General features: G+C 42.6%; 1 protein-coding gene across 1 annotated transcript in view; it reads left to right on the top strand.

Moving 5' to 3' along the window:
- The first annotated feature begins 642 nt into the window (after positions 1-642).
- Positions 643-19,971, top strand: part of Adamts12 (ADAM metallopeptidase with thrombospondin type 1 motif 12) — a 236,445-nt gene continuing 217,116 nt past the window's right edge. The window contains exons 1-2 of the mRNA XM_070040991.1: positions 643-910; positions 8,173-8,534. Of these exons, the coding sequence (XP_069897092.1) occupies positions 775-910; positions 8,173-8,534 (498 nt within the window). The 5' untranslated portion in view covers positions 643-774. The remainder of the gene's footprint in view (positions 911-8,172; positions 8,535-19,971) is intronic.

Genomic DNA, 19,971 nt, shown 5'->3' with positions numbered 1-19,971 from the left:
TGAAGCATCTGCTCCAATCCCCTCTTTGTGCCCAGGAAGGCTCTTGTCCAGGGTCAAACTGGCAGATTAGCTTGGACCATTTCCCCCTTTGTGTGACTTGGCAAAGAGAAAAATTGCCTGTTGGTTTTTAAGTGGCACATGTTAGCCTGTCCTGAAAAGAGGATCGCAGGGAGCCCCACGTGACTGAGCGAGGAGTCCTAAGAGAGCAAAGTTAAAGCCAGTCCTGGAACTCACAAGAGGAGCGCAGGGAGGGGAGCGCCCCGCGGGGAGTGGGGTCCCCTTCGCGCCCATCATTGGAGTTAACCTGTGGCGCCAATAAAGGGAGGGTCCTGAGCCGAGGGCCTGGGGGGCAGCGTGTCCTGGGGCGGCTCAGGGTGGCCCACCCGGGTCTCCCTCCTGGCTAGGGGCCCGGGTAGGGCTTGGAGGAGCGCGGGGAGGAGGGAGGAAGATGCGCCAGCTGGCCGCCAAGGCGGAGGGGTGGGGAGCTGGGGGTGGGCCGCGCCTCCCGCTCTGACCCATTCCACACCCGGCTGAAAGCAGACACTCACAGCTGATTCATTCCCCTTTCAGGAGCGGGGAGGCGGGGGAACAGTGACCTAGCCCCTTTCCTCTTTACAAAACAAAAAAGCCAGGAGAGATCGCGGCCGCTGGGTGGGCGCTCCGCTCCCTGCCCGCGCCGGACCATGCGCTCGCGCGCGCCCGCAGGCCGGGACTTGATTTCGGGAGCCGAAAGCTGAAACTTTTTGGAGTTTTCGTCTCTCGCACCACCGCACCATGCCATGTGCGCGGAGGAGCCGGCTGGCGGCGCTCGCTGTGGTGGCTCAGCTCCTGCATTGGGGGGCGCTCTGCCGTGGAAGTCAGCCTCCGCCGCACCCAGGCCCCCCCGTCCGCTTCCCGGACCCCAGGCAAGGTTAGTGGCTTATGATGATGATGATGATTGCTATTATTATTTTCTTTTAAAACAGTGGTGCAAAGACCTGAGGGACTTGATTGCTCCCTTTTCCTTCCCCCACTTGGCGGAAGGGAAGCCCCGCGAAGCATTTGGCTGCAGGGAGGGAAATCGAGGCGGGGGCTCACTTAGTACCTAAGCTTGAGGTGAGTGAGGATGCCCGGATGGGCATAGAAAGGCGAGTGCCTGCTCCTTCCACGCAGTGAAATCTGCAGTTTTTGAGAGACTCAGCAACTACCAGGCTCCCTCCTCCCCCCCCCCCCCGCTCCCTCTCTCCCTCTCTCTGTTTCTCTGTCTGTCTCTCTCTGTCTCTCTCTCTTCCTCCTTTGCTTTTTTTCGTTTCGGCCTCTTTTTTTCTTCTTCAGATTCTGACATGGAAAATTATTTTTATTATAAAAGTTCCAGCTGACCACAGGCAATCATTGTAGCTTCTCCAGTTAGTTTAAAACTGTTCAGGGAAAGAGGAAATGTGATTCCCTGCGCCCCCCCGCCCCCTGCTGAGCACACTTGGCTGTGTTTGGGTTTCCTGGAAAGATTTAGGGGTGTGTGTGTGTTTTAAAACAACAGTCCTTTTGTGGGACACTTACCTCTTTCTCTTGTTCTCTGTCCTGCATAGCTAGTTACAGTTGGCTCTTTTTCTTTCTGAGTATTGTGAAAACACAAAAAGTTTTGTGGTGAGAAGTCCATTAATTATTATTATTTAAGGTGAACAACCAAAAACTTTCCTGTTTGGTGTGCAGTAAATGGTGTGTGTGTGTGTGTGTGTGTGTGTGTGTGTGTGTGTGTGTGGTACATGGTGTGTGTGTGTGTGTGTGTGTGTGGTATATGGTTTGTGTGTGTAGTACATGGTGAGTACACCGCAGCATGCATGGTATATGTGTGTGCACGGTGTGTGGGGTATATGGTGTGTGGGGTATATGGTGTGTGTGGAGTGCATAGTGTGTATGTGTGTGGATTATGGAGGGTGCATGGTGTGTGTGTGGGGGGGTGGGGGTTGGAACAACCAGAATAGCCCTAGTGGCTTGGGTCAGCCCAATGCTAGCAACCTCGCTCTGGGTGCAGTTACCATTGCTACCATCCTTGCTTTACAGATGGGGTGGGCAGGGGCTGATGCTTGGAGAGCTTGTAGCAATGGTGCAGCCAAGTTTTATATGGGACTCTTGAGACCATGCTCTTGAGACATTGTCAGGTAGCAATCTATTGCTAATCTCTAATAGATCTCTCGTCTCTGTCTATCTCTCTGTTTCTCTCACACACATACATATGTACACATAGAGAGTTGAGTTAGAGTCCAGCAGGTCTTCTGCTTGCTGACTGTGTTTAGATCTCTGAAAGTGTCCTCCACAGCTTTCTGAAATCTCTTTAATTCCCAAGGCCACACTGGGCCACAAACCTCACCAGCTTGTTCATGTTTATGTGATTGCTATTCAGAGTTTTCTGCCCACATTACAAAGTTTAAATACTACTGGACAACTCCACTGCTGTGACTTTGAAAACTATCAGATACAAGTCCCTCCCTCCCGGGACTTTACTTGGAAGCCACAGCCTGCAAACACTGGGGTTAGATGTCAATCAGCCAGCACTGGCTTGTGTAAACCTTCCAGATACCATTTCCCACCCCCAAGTTTAAAATAGCAGTGCTGTTGTTCTTTCAAAAACAGTACACACACACACACACACACACACACACACACACACACACACACTGCAAGCAACTCCCAGGGCCATTTCCCACCCCCAAGTTTAAAATAGCAGTGCTGTTGTTCTTTCAAAAACAGTACACACACACACACACACACACACACACACACACACACACACACACACACACACACACACACACACACACACACACACACACACACACACACACACACACACACACACACACACACACACACACACACACACACACACTGCAAGCAACTCCCAGGGCACTCAGAGATGATTTAGTTCAAAGACACACATTCTTGGGTTGCATTTCAGTTAGGCTTGTTCCACGCCTTTGTAAGGGAATTCAGCCTGGTGGGGAACAAATACTGCTGGGCTCTGTTTGTTCCTCTCTGCAAAGTGAGATGTGCTTATTCCCCTAGTCACCTTGACTGTTAGTTACCTGCTGAGATAATTGCAGGTTGAAAAATAGCTGTCATACCCCAAGCATATTGGTGTTGTGTATATATTTAGGTTCAAAAGTAATGAAAATAATTTCAGGTTTTAAGGTTTTTCTGGACCAATTTAATCATTAATGAATTTGGAAGAAGTTCACTCTGTTCCAAGTAGAGATTTTTAGACTGACTCTCACTTTAAAGTAAGAAGATAGAGAGAGAGACACACACACATAGACAGAGACAGAAAAGCTAATGAGAAAAGGAAATAAGGAAATTCTTTAAAAAAAATCCTGGGAACTCCAGCAAACAAACACACAAACAAAAAATCCTGGGAATAGGTGGTTGGCCTGAATGTTGCTTGTAAATGACCTTTCATTTCCACTTTGACAATATTTTTGAATTGCATCCGAATTTTGAACACTTAAATTTGCAAACCACTTCAAAAATCATCTCACTCATTCTTATTTTTACAGATGAGGAACAGGAGAAGATGGCTAGTCTGTCAGTCAATATGCATTCCTTGAATTCTTACTAAATGCTACCTCACCTTGAGATTGAAGGGAGTTTCACAGCATCTCATCGCTGGAAACAGAGCCACATACTAGCTAATCTTTCTTAGTGATACCAGGATTTGAACTCTAGCTAATCTCTCTTAGTGATACCAGGATTTGAACTCAGGCTTACTCATCTGCTTGCTAGACAAGCACTCTACCACTTGTGTCACATACTCAGCCCTTTTGTGCTTCTAGGTAATTTTCAGGACGGGTCTGGCATTTTTCCTTGGAGCTGGCTTTAGATCATGATCCTCCCACCAATGGTCTCTGGCCTGATTGGGATCACAGTCCTATGCCACCATGCCTGGCTTGTTGATTTTTAATGCAGTCTCCTTAACTTTTTGTCTTAGCTGGCCTCAAACTGAGATCCTCTTGATCTCTATAGTCACTATACTTAGTTCTAGAAAAATCTAATCCTATCTAGCACTGTAGACAGACAGATTTGATTAGTTTCTGCTCAATATTTTTCCCACATGGCTAGTTGAGATGTGGAAATGTGCTATAATTTCTCCAAGGTTACTTGATTCACAAACAAATATCAGAACAACAGGAAATACTTGTGTTGTGTACAACATACTATGTTCTGCAGCCAATTATATTTCTTTAGGTTTTTAAAATTTCTGTACAGATGATGCTTGACATATGATGTGGTTCTATCTCATAAACCTATCATAAATCAGAAATATTGTTAAGTCAATACTGCATTTATTACATTACAGCTTAGCAATACAGTTCACCATAGTGTATAGACTGTTTCCCTTTGTCATCATGTAGCTTTGCTGCTATCATTTCTAGTAAGAGAATTATACAAATATTACTAGCTTGGTAAAGAACTAAATTCAAAGTAATCTGTACTCCTCAGCCTATGTTGTATCCTTGTAAAATTAAAATAAATAACAAAATCAATTTTGTTTGTAATAAGGTCTTCTGGGTTGAGTGTTGAGTTCCAAGGGTGATAGGCCAATTCACCCTCTTGTGGCATATTTCACAATCTTGAGGGAGTCTACACAATTCTCCACAATTTGTCAACATGTCACTTTCTGTAATAGAAACACTGTTGCACAGTTACCACAACCTGTGGAATACATTATGAAAACAAGTATCTGTTGCAGGAATGTTATTGCCCATTTTATTTTATTTTATTTATTTATTTATTTATTTATTTTTGGGTCTAGTTGTGGGGCCTGAACTCTGGGCCTGGGCGCTGTCCTTCAGCTCTTCAGCTCAAGGCTAGCGCTCTACCACTTGTTTGTTTTGGGTCCGGTCGTGGGGCCTGAACTCTGGGCCTGGGTGCTGTCCCTCAGCTCTTCAGCTCAAGGCAAACACTCTACCACTTGAGCCACAGCGCCACTTCCGGCTTTTTTCTTTTTGCGTATGTGGTGCTGAGGAATCGAACCCAGGGCCTCTGGCATGCAAAGCAAGCGCTCTACCACTGAGCCACCTTCCCAGCTCGCGCTCTACCACTTGAACCACAGCACCATTTCCAGCTTTTTTCTCTTTGCTTATGTGGTGCTGAGGAATCGAACCCAGGCTTCATGCATGCAAGGCAAGCACTCTACCACTGAGCCACCTTCCCAGCCCCTATTGCCCATTTTAGTAAGGAGTCTTAGAGATGCAATTAGTCTTTCACTTCAACACAGGAATAAATAGAAAGAGGAAGTATAAATCACTTTAACAGTACAGATACCAAAATCAGAGAGAACAGAAATAAACACTGCCATCGTGGAAGTATGACGCACACATTCATGAAATGCTCCACAGTGAAGCAGACTCAATTGAAACTTTCTGAAAATGCAGAAAGATTCTCTTCTGCCTTGCCTTTTCCTCATAAGCAGAGGGTAGAATATATGAATATACTTGGTGTCTCCTATTTTGAGAATGGGCTTGTGCCCACAATGTTTCTCAGGAAGTTTCTTCACTCAGAGTTTCAGTAATAAAACTTGTGGCCTCTGTTTTCAGGTCCTGATATTGGGGCTTCAACTCCAAACCTGAGCTCTGGGGCTTTTTTGCTCAAGGTTGCCCTTGGCTCCCATGTGTAGTTTTTGTTTACATATGTGCTGAAAGACTTTCTATTGTATGTGTTTTAGGTGTTTTCCATTCATAATAAATATTCCTCCATAAACTTGCCTTTTCTTATTCTTCATTGGGCTTTTAAAATGTATCCTCATGTTCTATGGTTAGCTGTTGCAGTGGGAAGAAACAGGTCTGGACTTAAAACACCTAAAATGGATACTGTTTATTAGTACCTGAGAATGGAAACTCTGGCCACTTCCCCATATTTTATCCAATGCTTGGAAGAATGGTTCCACAACTTATGTCTGAAGGCAGTGTACTGGGAGGAAAATAAAGCTGCTTTGTAATTGTATCCTCCCGTCTACTTCTTTTAATGAACCAACTACAAACATATGTACTGACACAACCGAGGCAGGTTAACTATAGAGAAAAAATGTAAAACCAACCCCCTCTCCTAGTCACACCCTAGCAAACAATACTCACAAGTCCTATCTGCTGTCCTAGTACAGTGCATAAGCCACCCCTCTCTGGAGGTAATTAGCGATCAGTGTGTGGTTACTAATGCTCCCTAGAGGTAGACAAACTGCAGAATAGTTCCTCACTGAACTAAAGCACCTGCACCGCAGAACCCCTGAGTCCTGTTCCTGACATTTTCACAACAAATTCCTGTTTACAGCCTCATACTGATGCATTCATCTCATTCATATACATTAGAACCATGGGACGGCAACTATGTACATGCTCAGATCCTTTCCAAAAATCTACCAAGTCATTTCCCTCAGATCAGCCCACTATCATTACTATAAATTCTTCCCATATTCTCCAAATCCTAGAAAATGGAAAATTTCAACCATGTGTTTGTGCTTGAGCCTCCTAGCTCCAGAAGGCCATTTCCCTTAATAATGTACTTTCTTAGTCTCTCTGTGTCTCTGTCTCTTCCTTTCTCCTCTCACTTTCTCTCACCTTTATTTGTGCATGTGTGTGTGTGTGTGTGTGTGTGTGTGTGTGTGTGTGTGTGTGTGTGTGTGTGTGTGTGTGTGTGTATGTTCCAGTCTTGGTCCCAGATGCTCAGAATCTGGGATCTTCCCCTTCTTAACCACCCACTAGTAACACAGTAACACATATGAATTGAGACATTATAATGTTAAGGTTCTAGCTTCAAAAGATTCAAGGATAAACAAAAGACAATAGAAACCACCTTGGATACATAAGGACAAAGAGGAAGAGATATGAGTTAGGTACTATTCTGTTCTCTCCTCCCTCTCTTGTCCTACCCCCATTCCTTTCCATTTTTCTTGTTATTATGTTTGTTTGTGATTTTTTACATCATCCTGGACTTAAACTTTGCATCCTTCTGCCTCACACACTGGAGTGGTAGAATTACAGTTGCATGCCACTATACCTGATTTTTTGAGTTTGAGCTTTAAAACCTAAATGGGGTTTTGGTAGAATACAAAAGACATTTTAGTTAGGAAAGTAACAGGAGCAAACTACTTCAAATTAGGAAGTACAAAGACACTGCTGGGAGGTGGCAAACAGATTGTTTCCCTCCCTCTCTCCCTCTCTCCCTCGCTCCCTTCCTCCCTTCCTCCCTTCCTCCCTTCCTCCCTTCCTCCCTTCCTCCCTCCCTCCCTCCTTCCCTCCCTTCCTCCCTCTCTTCCTTCCTTCCTTCCTTCCTTCCTTCCTTCCTTCCTTCCTTCCTTCCTTCCTTCCTAATCAAAAGGTTAGTTTATGAAGTGGTTGATGGTTTGCTGTAGTCTATAATCTGGAGTGGATGACTAACTCTCTGCTAGTTAGATTCTTTGTTATTTGAAAACACTGAAATAAGGGGGTGGTGGTGATGGGGAGTTAATTTTGAATGAGTCAGAAAGTATATTTATTCTTGTGTGTGGAAAGAACAAGTGTCCCTGTCTTGCATTTCTAAATGAAAAATTTCATATTCAGAGCCAATGCTCAGATCCCAATACGTTTCCTCACCATTTTACTTCCTTAGTATATTTTATAAACATTAAGTCCCCAAGTTCCCTTGAATGCTCTTCCTGTCACCAGTGAGCATGGAGGCTGTCCCTGTGCGAGATCTCTCAAGGTGTCTAGGAGGGTTCACTGCGCCTTCAATATTTTCCTCTAAGCTGATTTAGCAGGAAGTTCCTAAGGCATGTAAAGCACCTTGTCATGAACTGTGAGGCTCTGTAAATTGTATCAGTAAACTCTGGATGTGCAGTGTCCCTGTTCGGCCTGAGATTTTGCCCCTTTCCTAGCAGTGTTTCTCATGAATTTCTACTGCTCACCTTAAGCTGTCTGATAAAGTCATCTGATATCCAGAGTTCTACTTAAGCATTCGCTCTGACCACTGCATATCGTGTGTAAACCTGAATTGTTTGGGGGACTTCATGCCGACTGTATTTGCACAATGGAAAGTCTCTTTAAGCTTCAGATAAACAGTAGACTTTGCAATCAGCAAGCTAGAATTGAACTTGCCAGTGCAATTGGCTTTGCTATGCTATGCAGCCTTGGGGTCTGAGTTTTCTGTCTCCTTTTTCCCTCCCAGAGCATTTTATCAAGGCCCTGACGGAGTACTACATGGTGGGACCTGCCCGTGTGGATGCCGATGGGGAGTTTCTATCCTATGGCTTGAACCATCCCATCTCCACCAGCAGGAGCAAGAGAGACGTGGATGGCTCCCAGGACCGGGTATACTATAAAATTGCACACGAGGAGAAGGACCTGATGTTTAACTTGACAGTCAATCGGAGATTCCTTTCCAATAGTTACATCCTGGAGAAGAGATATGGGAACCTGTCCCATGCTAAGATGGTGGCTGCTTCAGGGCCTCCCTGCCATCTGAGGGGTACAGTTCTTCAACAGGGCGTCACAGTTGGAACGGCAGCACTCAGTGCCTGCCACGGACTGGTGAGTGCTGCAGCCAGGCGTCTCTCCTCTGCCTTTAAAGTCTCTCTAGGCCTTACATCTCGGCCTGTAGACCATCTGCTAAGAGGTTCCCATTAAGAGTCTGGATGCATGAGTATGGGTGTTTGGTGAATTATGTTCCTCAGTGAATATTCACTACTATTATTATCCTTTAGTTTCTCATATGCCAGGTACTGGGTTATATGGTTTATGATGTGGATTATATACACTGCCCCACTTCCTGTACTCATTTTTAGCATCTGAACTTTTTGGGAAATAAAAAGAGAAAACCTGAATAACTATACTGTGCAAGGTAACTTGAGTTCAGATGTTTCTGCTATGATATGCTACATCTCATTGACCTGTACTTTAAAAATAAGTTTAGTTTGAGGCTGGGGGATGTGGCTCGGTGTTGGGAAAGTGTCTGCGGTGGAATGTGAAGTTAGCCAAGCCAAACTGCTAATGATGTTGGCATTCTCACATTCATGAAGCACCTGTCCCTGGTACCCCTGTCACCACAGGCACTTTGCTGAAAATGTCTACCCTTCATAACTTAGGGCCCTGTTTTTCTTGGAGATGCATAATTTGGCTTTGCTTCAATACTGTGGGAAATCAAGGACACAGCATTGTAAAATTTTGTTCAACTTTCTGAAGGACCTGGGGATGAGTTTCTTCATTCAACAGTTGTCAAGTTTTGTCTTTGCCTAGACACCTGGATTTCCAAATACAGCATAGTTCCCTTAATTAGATCACAAAGCCCACAGAATTAACAATGGGGCCTCCTTTCTCTCTTCCCTGGCCTCTGGCATGTGGGTTGAACTGGGGACACATCTCTCTGCTCTGCCTGGGTTTTCATCCTCTTGGTTCGTTCTGGCTTCACATTTCATCTTCCCTTTCTAATCTAAGTGCTCTCATTTCTAAAAGACTATCTGGAAGTAACATTTCCACCTACCCTTTGAGACCAGGGGATCAGGAGAAAGCACCTGTGATCCAAAAGAAAGGACAGGCACAGGGAATGATGTGAATCCTGATGTGCAGTGAGCATTGTCTACACTGAGCAGGTGTTCATTAGGGGCATGAGCTTCTGTTACTCTACCCACCATTGAGAGGGAAGAACATCTGCGTTAAATGGCTTCCTACATTCATCTGGGGCTTTGTAAGGGAATTGGCACATGGTTAAGAATTATTCCAGGTGTGGGAATAGAATACCTGGATCTTTTTAGGTTCCAGGTGGAAGGGGGTGAATGCCATCATGTGGATATTTGCAGATTCGATTTCAGATGCTTGCTAAGTGCAGGAAGAGGATAGAGTGGTTGCCAAAAAGATGGAAAATTTTTTTTAGCACGAATTCAGAATCATCTTGTCAGAAACACTTGATTGGAATTATGTTGGAGCCTTTCATATACAATTTGACAATCAAAAGATGGTTGTTAAAAAAAAAGGCACCAAAAGCCAAATGATCTTCTTTCTGTTAACATGTCACTTGATTGGTTCTAAGCTCATTCATTACTATGCTAAAATTTTGTCAGTGCTCACCTAACATGGTCTTAGTCAAATGAATAATGGGTAGACTTGTGTCTGTCTTTGCTTGACCACATATATGGGGTCTGACCTCCAGTATATTTGTTCCTTTTTTATCCAGAAACAACCCCATGCCAAGATTCATAAAATAACAGGAAGGCTATAAGTCTTCCAGGGGTAGAGTTAGCAACTGAAAATGTTTATTTTCTTTTTTTCAGTTGTGGGGCTTGAACTCTGGGCCTGGGCACTGTCCCTGAGCTCCTCAGTTCAAGACTAGTGTTCAACCACTTGAGTCACAGTGCCACTTCCAGTTTTCTGAGTGATTTATTGGAGATAAGAGACTCACAGCCTTTCCTGCCTGGGCTGGCTTTGAACCATGATCCTCAGATCTCAACTTCCTGAGTAGCTAGGATTATAGGAGTGAGCCACCATGTCTGGCTTGTAAACATTTCTTATGTAGGGAACACTTACATGATAACCAGAGCATCTGCCTATCATCATTCCTGAGATTCAGGGCTGGTGTAATCTTTGTTTTCGATTTGTCATTTCAGTGTAATATTGGAGGTCATATTCTCTTAGAGGTGTTTATAATTTGGAGCTCCTTTAGTCTTCCCTGGACTAGACATAGATGGTTTCAGGCTGAAGACCCTAGAAAAGTCATTTATTGGAAGCTGTGGGATAACCTTATACATTGTCTCACACAGCTCTGAATGAGCTGAGACTGAATGAGCCTATGTCCCTGCTTAGCACCTCTCAGCCATCATCTCTATCATCTTTAGCATTCTTCTTCCAAAAGAACTTTCATAGCTTTGAAAGGATGGGACTTCTTTCTCTTGAGCAGTTTAGTGGATTTGTTCCATGCTAAGTTGTTTGATGGAGGAACTGTTCTTTAACCAGTTATACTCTGAGTTGGCTTCAGCAAGGGTGAAAGTCCTGGTGGAGGTAATTTTGAGTTTTTTTTTTTTTTTTTGCTAGCAAGGGCTCTAAAGGATTGATTCCAAATGAGTGGTGTTTCAGTTTATTTCTCTGCATGGGAAGAGAGTGTAAAATAAAACGTATGTTGTTAAACTCTATACTCATGCCAGACACAGAATTGAGTTTGTGAGTTTTATGGGATACTCTACTTCCACCAATGCTTTCTATTTTCACTTTTTGGGCCTGTACCTATACACTCTCTCTCTCTCTCTCTCTCTCTCTCTCTCTCTCTCTCACACACACACACACACACACACACACACACACACACACATATCCTATCTATAGTAAAAGCATTATTTAGTTATTGTTCAAAGCATTTCTGAGTTATGCCTCTATTAAAATGAATATGTGAATACTATCTTTGTTTCTATCATAAACCCTGGCCTTTATTCAAGCCCCTGTTGGGGACCTAAATCTTGATTCCTCATCTGAAGTGATTCTGGCTCTCTCCCAGGACGTCCAGCGTCAGCTTCCACTCCATTCTTGCCTTAAGTTTTCCTTTCTCTTTGGTCACCTTGAAATTTATTGTTTCCACTCTATGTAGACTAAACATTTGAATGAGACATTTTCTTTTTGTAAAACTTCAAATTTTCAGGGTAGTCTCAGGCACTACCACAGGAAGATTTCAGTACCTTTTACCTAGTTTCCTTCAATGGTCATATCTTGCAAAATCACTATACAATTTCACAGCCAGGATTTCAACATTGACACGGTCAAAATGTCAAATACTTCCATCACAAGAATTCCCTCATGTCCTTTTTAACCCATGCTCACTTATTTCCAGCCCTACGAGTTTCCCATGTTTAGTTATAATCCCTTTTTTAGTTAACTTTTGTAGGAAATGTGAGACTTTGGTGGTTCTTTTTTCTTTTCCTTCTTTAACCTTCTTTCTATCCCCTTCCCTTCCTCTATTTATAAACACCCATCTAAAAAATTACCTATGGATATCTAAAATGCTCTAGAACTATTTGTTTAAAGGCCATCTTTTTTCATTAAATGTCTTTTAATTTTTTTGCAAAATTCACTTGGATATGTTTCTGAGTTTTAGGTTCTGTTTTACCAATAAAGTAAGTCTTTATTGCTGTGGCAATAATCTAGTAGACTGATTTCTCTCATTTAATTCATTCTCTTCTTTCAAATGTATTTGAGTGATTTGAATTCCCAAATAGCCAAAACAATCCTTAGCAGGAAAAATGGTGTTGGAGGAATAGGAATACCAAACTTGAAACTCTATTATAAAGCTCTAGTTATAAAAACAGCTTGGTACTGGCGCATGAACAGGCCTGAGGACCAGTGGAATAGAATTGAAGACCCAGAAATGATCCCACAGACCTAGGGCCACCTCATCTTTGATAAGGGAACCAAAATTATCAGATGGAAGAAAGACAGCCTCGTCAACAAATGCTGCTGGCAGAATTGGCTATACATGTAGAAAACTGAAGTTAGATACTTGTATATCACCCTGCATCAGAATCAACTCCAAATGATCAAAGACCTTGAGGTAAGAGCAGATACCCTGGAAATATTACAGAAAGGGATAGGGGATACACTAGGGCTCCTTGACACAGGTTGAAACTTCCTAAATAAAGATCCAGAAGCACAACAAATCAAAGAAAGGCTGGATAAATGAGGTTGCATTAAACTGCAGAGCTTCTGCATGACAAAGGACATAGGGAGCAAGATAAATAGAAAGACTGGAAGGAGATCTTCACTAGCTGTATAACAGACAAAGGCCCCATTTCAATAGAAATCGAGACTATCAGGGTTGGGAAGGTAACTCAATGGTAGAATGATGGCCTTGCATGCATGAGGCCCTGGGTTTGATTCCTCAGCACCACATAAGCAGAAAAAGCCAGAAGTGGTGCTGTGGCTCAAGTGGTAGAGTGCTAGCCTTGAGCTGAAGAGCTGAGGGACACCACCCAGGCCCAGACTTCAGGCCCCACAACTGACCAAAAAAAAAAAAAAGAAAAATTGAGACTATCATTTACAAAGAAAAAAAACTTGTTTATATTTTTATGGTAATTCTATTAAATCTATTAATGTACAAGGGGATGGGGGGGAACTGTCATCTAGTTATGTTGACTTTTCCAGTCTGTAAACAGTGTTTACATCTCAATTTATTTAGCTCTTTATTCTTTCTTTCATCAGTGCTCTGGAGTTTTAGAATATTAGTTTTATGTATGTTTTACCTACAGATGATTTAAAGTACATGGGAGGGAATGTGCATGAGTTATATGCAAATACTGTACCATTTTATATAAAGGATTTGGGCATCTGTGGATTATAGTATCTGTGTGTGTGTGTGTGTGTGTGTGTGTGTGTGTGTGTGTGTGTTGGGGGAGTCTGCCATCTATTTTCTTTGGACACCAAAAATGACTCTGTAAGTCTCTTATGCTTTCTACCCATCTATGGACATCTATCTATATTGACTATAAGTATTTAAAATCCTGTGGATATGTACCTCAGAAATAGAATTGATGAATCATATAGTAATTCTACTTTTAGTTTCTGAGGAATCCCCTGTTGTTTTCCATAATGGGCATGCCAATTTATGTAACCACCATCAGTATACAAGGGTTCTCTTCTCTTCTTCATCACTCATTATCTTTATCTTTTGGATATTGGCTGTGGTAAAAGATCTGCTAATGGCTCTTTTAAATTTTATTTATTGTTATTATAAAGGTGATGTACAGAGGGGTTACAGTTACATAAGTCAGGTAATAAGTACATTTTCTGAATAATGCCACTTTTCCCCTCCCTCTCCCAGTTTTTTCCTTCCTGCTCTCTTCCCACAAGTTGTATAGTTCATTTTCAGTATAGCGTTTAGTGAGTAGCATTGCTGCATTTGTTCACTTTTTGTCTCTCCATTTCTGTGTGTCCCCTTACCCTCCCAATGAACAAATAAATGAACAAACAAAACAAAAGGAAAAGAAAACAAAAACTTGCTTATGGTTTTGGTTTGCATTTCTCTGGTCTCAGTGAAAGCACACACCTTTACATGTAGCTGGTTACTTGGTGGCCATTTATATTCTTTAGAAAAAATGCGCACTCAAGTCTTAGCCCATTTAAATTTTTTCCTGTCGAGTTGTAGGAAGTCCTATGTATTTGGGATGTTAGCCTCTTACTGAATATACAATTTGTGAGTATTTTCTCTCATTTCCTGTGTTGTCTCCTCCTTTTCTCGATGGTTCTGTGGTCATGCAGAGGCTTTTCCACTTGGTGGACTTGTGCATTGCTGCTTTTGCTTTTAGTGTCATGTCATTCAATCATTTCACAAACCAATGCCAGGAAGAAGCTTCCAAATCCTACTCTGATGGCATTTCTCCTAAGAAGTCCTGCCGTGCATTAGACTAATGTGTATTTGCTATGGAGTTGCTCATTTCTTTTGGTCACCAAGCTTTCTCCACCTATAGGGTCGTTAGTGGGAGTCGAGAATAGAGCTGTCAAGCAGAGTAGAACAGTTGCCTTGCATTGTTGTTATTGTTGTTGTGTTTTTTGATTTTTATGTTATTTTTGTTGCTTTTCATCTTCCCTGGGTCAGACTGTATCTGGGAAAAGATTAATGATACTGTGTTGTAAATGTATTCCCTTAGTTTATTCACTCATTTATTTCCAAAATCTTTCATTTTGGAGAAATTTTGGATTCTAAATTAGTCTGAGAAGACAGAATTTCTTCTGTGCTTCCCCACTGTGGAAAGGGGTGGTGGTGGTGGGCCTATTGGAATGATTCTATTTTATTCACAGGGGGGAGATCTGGAGCATTAATTTGGGGCGTGTTTGGATAAGTTTCTCTTTGTATGTGAACTAGCTCCTATGCTTCATTAATGTCATCTATGAGTTCAGTCTGAAGAACTTAAGTGTCTCCTGTCCTGTGCATTTGATCCATATCTCACAGGCATTAAAATCTGCAACTTGTTTGGAATGTTGTAGCAAGAATCGTCTTTGTAATGACTTCCTTAGCTCTCTCAGCCCTTTGCAAACATTCCTCTGTGAAAAATGTGGCTAGTCGTATTAGCCATCTCTGCTTACTTCACATGGGTTTTCTTGATAACAGCTTTGAAGTGGTTAATAAGTACTTAAGTTCTCTCTCTCTCTCTTTCTCTTTCTCTCCTCTCCTCTCTTTTCCTCTCCTCTCCTTCTTTTGTGCTGGTAGTGAGGCTTGAACTCAAGGTTTGGTGCTGTCCCTTAATTTGTCACTCCCACTCCCAGCTTTTTAGTGCTTATTTGCAGATAAGAGACTCAAGGATTTTTTCCTTCCCAGGCTAGCTTTGTATTTCAACCCTCAGATTGCAGTCTCCTGAGTAGGTAGGATTATAGTCATAAGCCACCTTTTCCCAGCTTGGAAGTTCTCTTTTTGGCCTAGTAAGAGAAGTCAGATCTCTTTACCCAAGTTGTTGGGTCACTTCATTGAAACTGACTGAGATTTGAGGATTGTGGCAGTTCAAAGTCTGAGCAGTATAGTCTTTTTAAAAAAATTTTTATTGTGAAAATACTATACAGAGGGGTTACAATTACATGGGCAAGATAATGAGTACATTTCTTATCAAGCATTGTAGCCTCCTCCTTTGTTTCCCCTTCCCATCTCTTCCCAGCCTCCCCCTCCCCCGCCTCCCCACCCAATCCTCCCCACCCCCACCAAAGTTGTACTTCTCATTGTTGCAACGGGTCCACCTGTATCCTTATTTAAACAACTTGTTTTTCCCCTTCCCCTCCACAAATTATACTGACATCAAATACAGTGAAAGCAGGGGTTATACTGTGGGGGAGGGACATATAAAGCAACAAAGAAATAATCCTATAACTGTGTTAGAAACAAATGCATGAAAGAAAAAAAAAACATTTGAATACATATCTTAGGGTTCATTTTCCTAACATCACCTTGAGCAGTAAAGTCTTTTATTTCCAATTCACCACCAGAAAACTGGAAGTGGAACTGTGGCTTAAAGTGATAGAGCAGTAATCTTGAGCACCCAGGCCCAGAGTTCAAGCCCAGCACCTGACAACAGCAACAACAAAAAGTCCTTGGTAAACTTTGTGCTGCTAGTGGGCCCTCCTTTGTTTTCATCCAACCTGATGATGCCTTGGCATCATTTGGCACTATGAAATTTCCTACTTAAAATACCTTTTTCCTCGCTTAAGTGACACTAAATTATCATACAGCTTGCCACAATGGCAGTTCTCATTCAGTGTCCTTTGCTCCTTTCCTTAGCCACTAAAGCATCTTAGCCTTTCATCTGTACTGTCCTCTGGTGTCACAGTTTGTTAAATCATCTCCACCAGTACCCAATCTATCTGGTATTAGTCTATCAAGTTCTCTGTTTATCTAAACAGCATCATTTTTATCATATATCTCTACCATCGATTTCTGTATGTATGTAAATAACCTCTATGTTCACATATTTAATTCTTTTTATTTTATTTGTGAACATATTGTACAGAGGGGTTACAATTACATGGGCAGGATAATGCGTACATTTCTTACCAAGCATTGCAGCCTCCTCCTTTGTTTACCCTTCACATCCCTTCCCAGCCTCCCCCCTCCCCCCCAATCCTCCCTTCCCTTCCACCCCCCCACCCCCGCACCGACGTTGTAGAGCTCGTTTTCGACATGAGAACTTGTACTTCTCATTGTTGCAACAGGTCCACCTGTATCCTTAAACCACTTGTTTTTCCCCATCTCCTCCACAAGTTATACTGACATCAAATATAGTGAAAGCAGGGGTTATACTGTGGGGGAGGGACATACAAAGCAACAAAGAAATCATCTTATAAATGCGTTAGAAACACATGCATGAAAGAAAAAAACGTTAAAATACATATCTAAGGGTTCATTTTCCTAACATCACATTATCTGTCCTTTTCCGCTTGACTCATACATATACTAGATATTGCAAATAAGGGAAACCATGGGACCTATGTTTCTTTGGGCCTGGCTTTCTTCACTTAATATAATTTTTTCCAAGTTTTTCCATTTCCTAACAAATGGGGCAATGTCATTCTTTCTGATGGAGGCATAGAATTCCATTGTGTATATATACCACATTTTCTTGATCCATTCATCTACTGAGGGGCATCTGGGTTGGTTCCAGATCTTAGCTACCACATATTTAATTCTGATATCTCCTTGAAACTCTAGCGATCTACTTTCCCTTATACATGTTCACAAGGACAAGTAGCTTCCCTCCTTCCCTCTGTCCACCTCTGTACATGGCAACTCTGTTCTTCCAGCTGCCCAGCTCATAACCTAGGGTGCTATCTTATCCTGGATCCCTCCATTGTGTGAGTCTCACACAATGCATCTCTTTTTATCAGTCATTCCTGTCAGCTCTGTCTTCAAACTATGTTTAGAATTTATCATTCCTGTCACCAGTAGAGCTAACACCCTGGCCCATTTATTCTCATGGGGGTAGTTTTATTCTCCAAGGAATAGCTGGCAATGTGTGGAGACATTTTGTCACAGCTAGGCCAGATAAAACTACTTTTGCTGTTCTATGAGTAGAGTACTGGAGTGTGGCTACAACACTTCATACAATGTATAGCACAACCCTCCATACCAAAGGCTCATCATAGACACAGAAGCTGGGACACTCTGCTGTTCTAGTCACCATCCTCTCTCATCTCGACCCTGAATTGACCTCAGTGTTTCCCATGCCTCTTCTATTGATTCCGTACAAACTATTTTCCATATGGTGGCCAGAATAGCTTTCTAAACACATTTATAGAACAGTGACATTTTTGTCTTTGAATGTCTTTTACTAGTTACACTTCAAAGCGGAGTGAAATCTGAAGCTTCTGTCCTGGCTCTGAAAGCACCTCTGGTCTGACCATTTCCCTGGACCCTTGCTGCCACGTTGCCTCAGGTGCTGGGTGCTGGGTATTCTAATGTAACTGACATGTTCTCTGTCTCCAGCACCCTGTAGCCCCACAGCCTTTGAAAATGCTGTTCCCTCTGCCTAGAATCCTCTACCTTAGATTTCCACATAGCTTCTCTTCTTGTCTTGAGACGCCAGCTTAAGACCTTTCCTCACCACTGACACTAAAGCGGACTTCTCCTATATCTGATCACAGTGCCCCTTCTATTTTATCTCATTATTGATTTCTTCTTGCTTGCTTCCTTCACCTTATCTTGCTCACATGTTTGACTATTTTCTGTGATTAAAAATTCATTAAACACTGGCGTTCATACTAACATTTATGAATGCGGGCAAATACTGATGGTCTTGCTGCTCAGGGTTCCTGTAGACCTGTCTTCCAGCCTGTCACTTCAGAGTGAGGTTACATTTCCTCAAGTACTTGAACAATGGCTGAGCACCCACCTTCTGACCATCTCAATGCAGTCTGGCCTCTGCTTACCACCTTGGCTGGGTTCCATGGTGGCTCCTAAAAGCAGGCGGTTGCACCTGCTACATGGCCTTCTTTGGTTCACAACTTCCCAAACACTGCAGCTTTCACCATCATGCTGACATTCAGAAGGAGACACTAATGTAGAACCTGGCTGAGGCCTATCCTTAGTGCTACAAGGCACGTCACAGTCCAAAGTATAGCAAGAATTACCCACTCCTTATGGAAAAATGTCAGAAGTGGAGGTTTCTCTTAAGTGGAAGGATACCAGTCTTGGGAAAAAGCTAAGGGACAGTGACCAGGCCCTGAGTTCAAGCCTTAGTACTGATACACACACACACACACACACACACACACACACACACACACACACACACACACACACACACACACACACACACACACACACACACACACATCTGCTCAATGTGTTGGTGCCTTTTTGGAGGAGGAATGTGCTTCACGTTGTATCAGTTTCTCAAGAGAAGTTTAATTCTTGGCCTAGATGGGAAGTCCTGAGGGTTCCTTTTCCATATGCATGAAGAATGTAACGGTTTCTGCCCTTTTGTTCCTGAACTCCACCAAAGCCTACTGATGTAGCTGAGGAATGAGATGCACTGGCAGGGCTGTGTGGGAAAGGAAACTTGTCCCTAGAGGCTTCTTGTCTTGCTTCCTGATCCTGGACATCATGGCTCATTTGTAGAAACCACTTATTTGAGTTGCCAGTTGCCTGTGTGTCAGGCTTTGTTGTTCTTTACCAGAGGCAAGGAAATAAATTCTTTGTTTATCCCTTAACTCTGCTTCCAGCAGAGGAATTCTCCCTGACCCCTGACCTTTGAGGTCGCCTGGTCAGACCATGCTTACTCAGTCATGAGATTTTGGAACCAGGCCTCTGGCTGTTGGAAATTCCATTCTTCACTATGAACACTTTGTGTTACAGACTGGTAAATACGAGTAAGCTGGTTTTAGTAGTGGTGATTTTTTTTTCTCTCTTTTAGTCCTTTGTCTACCATTTCCATTCATCAGGGTTATTTTTGGGCTCTCATCATGTTGAATTGGAGGTGGAAGGGAAAGAACCAAGGGATCTTTTCTTGGAAAAGTATTAGTTATTTATATCAATATGGGGGCTTGAACTCTGAACTTTTCTGTGAGCCTTTTTACAGACGAGTAGAGGTCAAGAAGAAGAGTGGTCAAAAAAGAAACTGGTAGCGCAGGCAAGAGTTAGGCAACGCAGGCTATTGTGAGCCCCTTACATGATTCTGGGTTTTATTCTAAGAGTAATAGAAAGGCTCAATGCAAGGCAGATATTACCCATTTGTGTGTTAAATTTTTTTCTGTTTATAAGTTGGAGGGCAAATGGAATCTGGAGAATCCAACTGGGAAGCTTTAGCCTGGTCCAGATGGAAGGTGAGTTTAGTTTGGAACAGGATGTTAAAAAGTAGGGTTGTTGAACCATGGCCTTGAAGAATGAGTTATATAAGGGAAAGAATACTGATTTCTGGCTCTGATATCTGGGCACATACTGCAACCATTTATTTAAAAAGCAAATATTGAAGGTAGAATAAGATACATTGAACAAGAGAGTGATAGTACTGAATAT

This window comes from Dipodomys merriami, unplaced genomic scaffold (genome assembly GCF_024711535.1).
Source record: "Dipodomys merriami isolate MVZ:Mamm:240054 unplaced genomic scaffold, mDipMer1.0.p SCAF_30, whole genome shotgun sequence".
NCBI classification, from domain to species: Eukaryota; Metazoa; Chordata; class Mammalia; order Rodentia; family Heteromyidae; genus Dipodomys; species Dipodomys merriami.
This window is presented reverse-complemented; position numbering and strand designations above follow the sequence as displayed.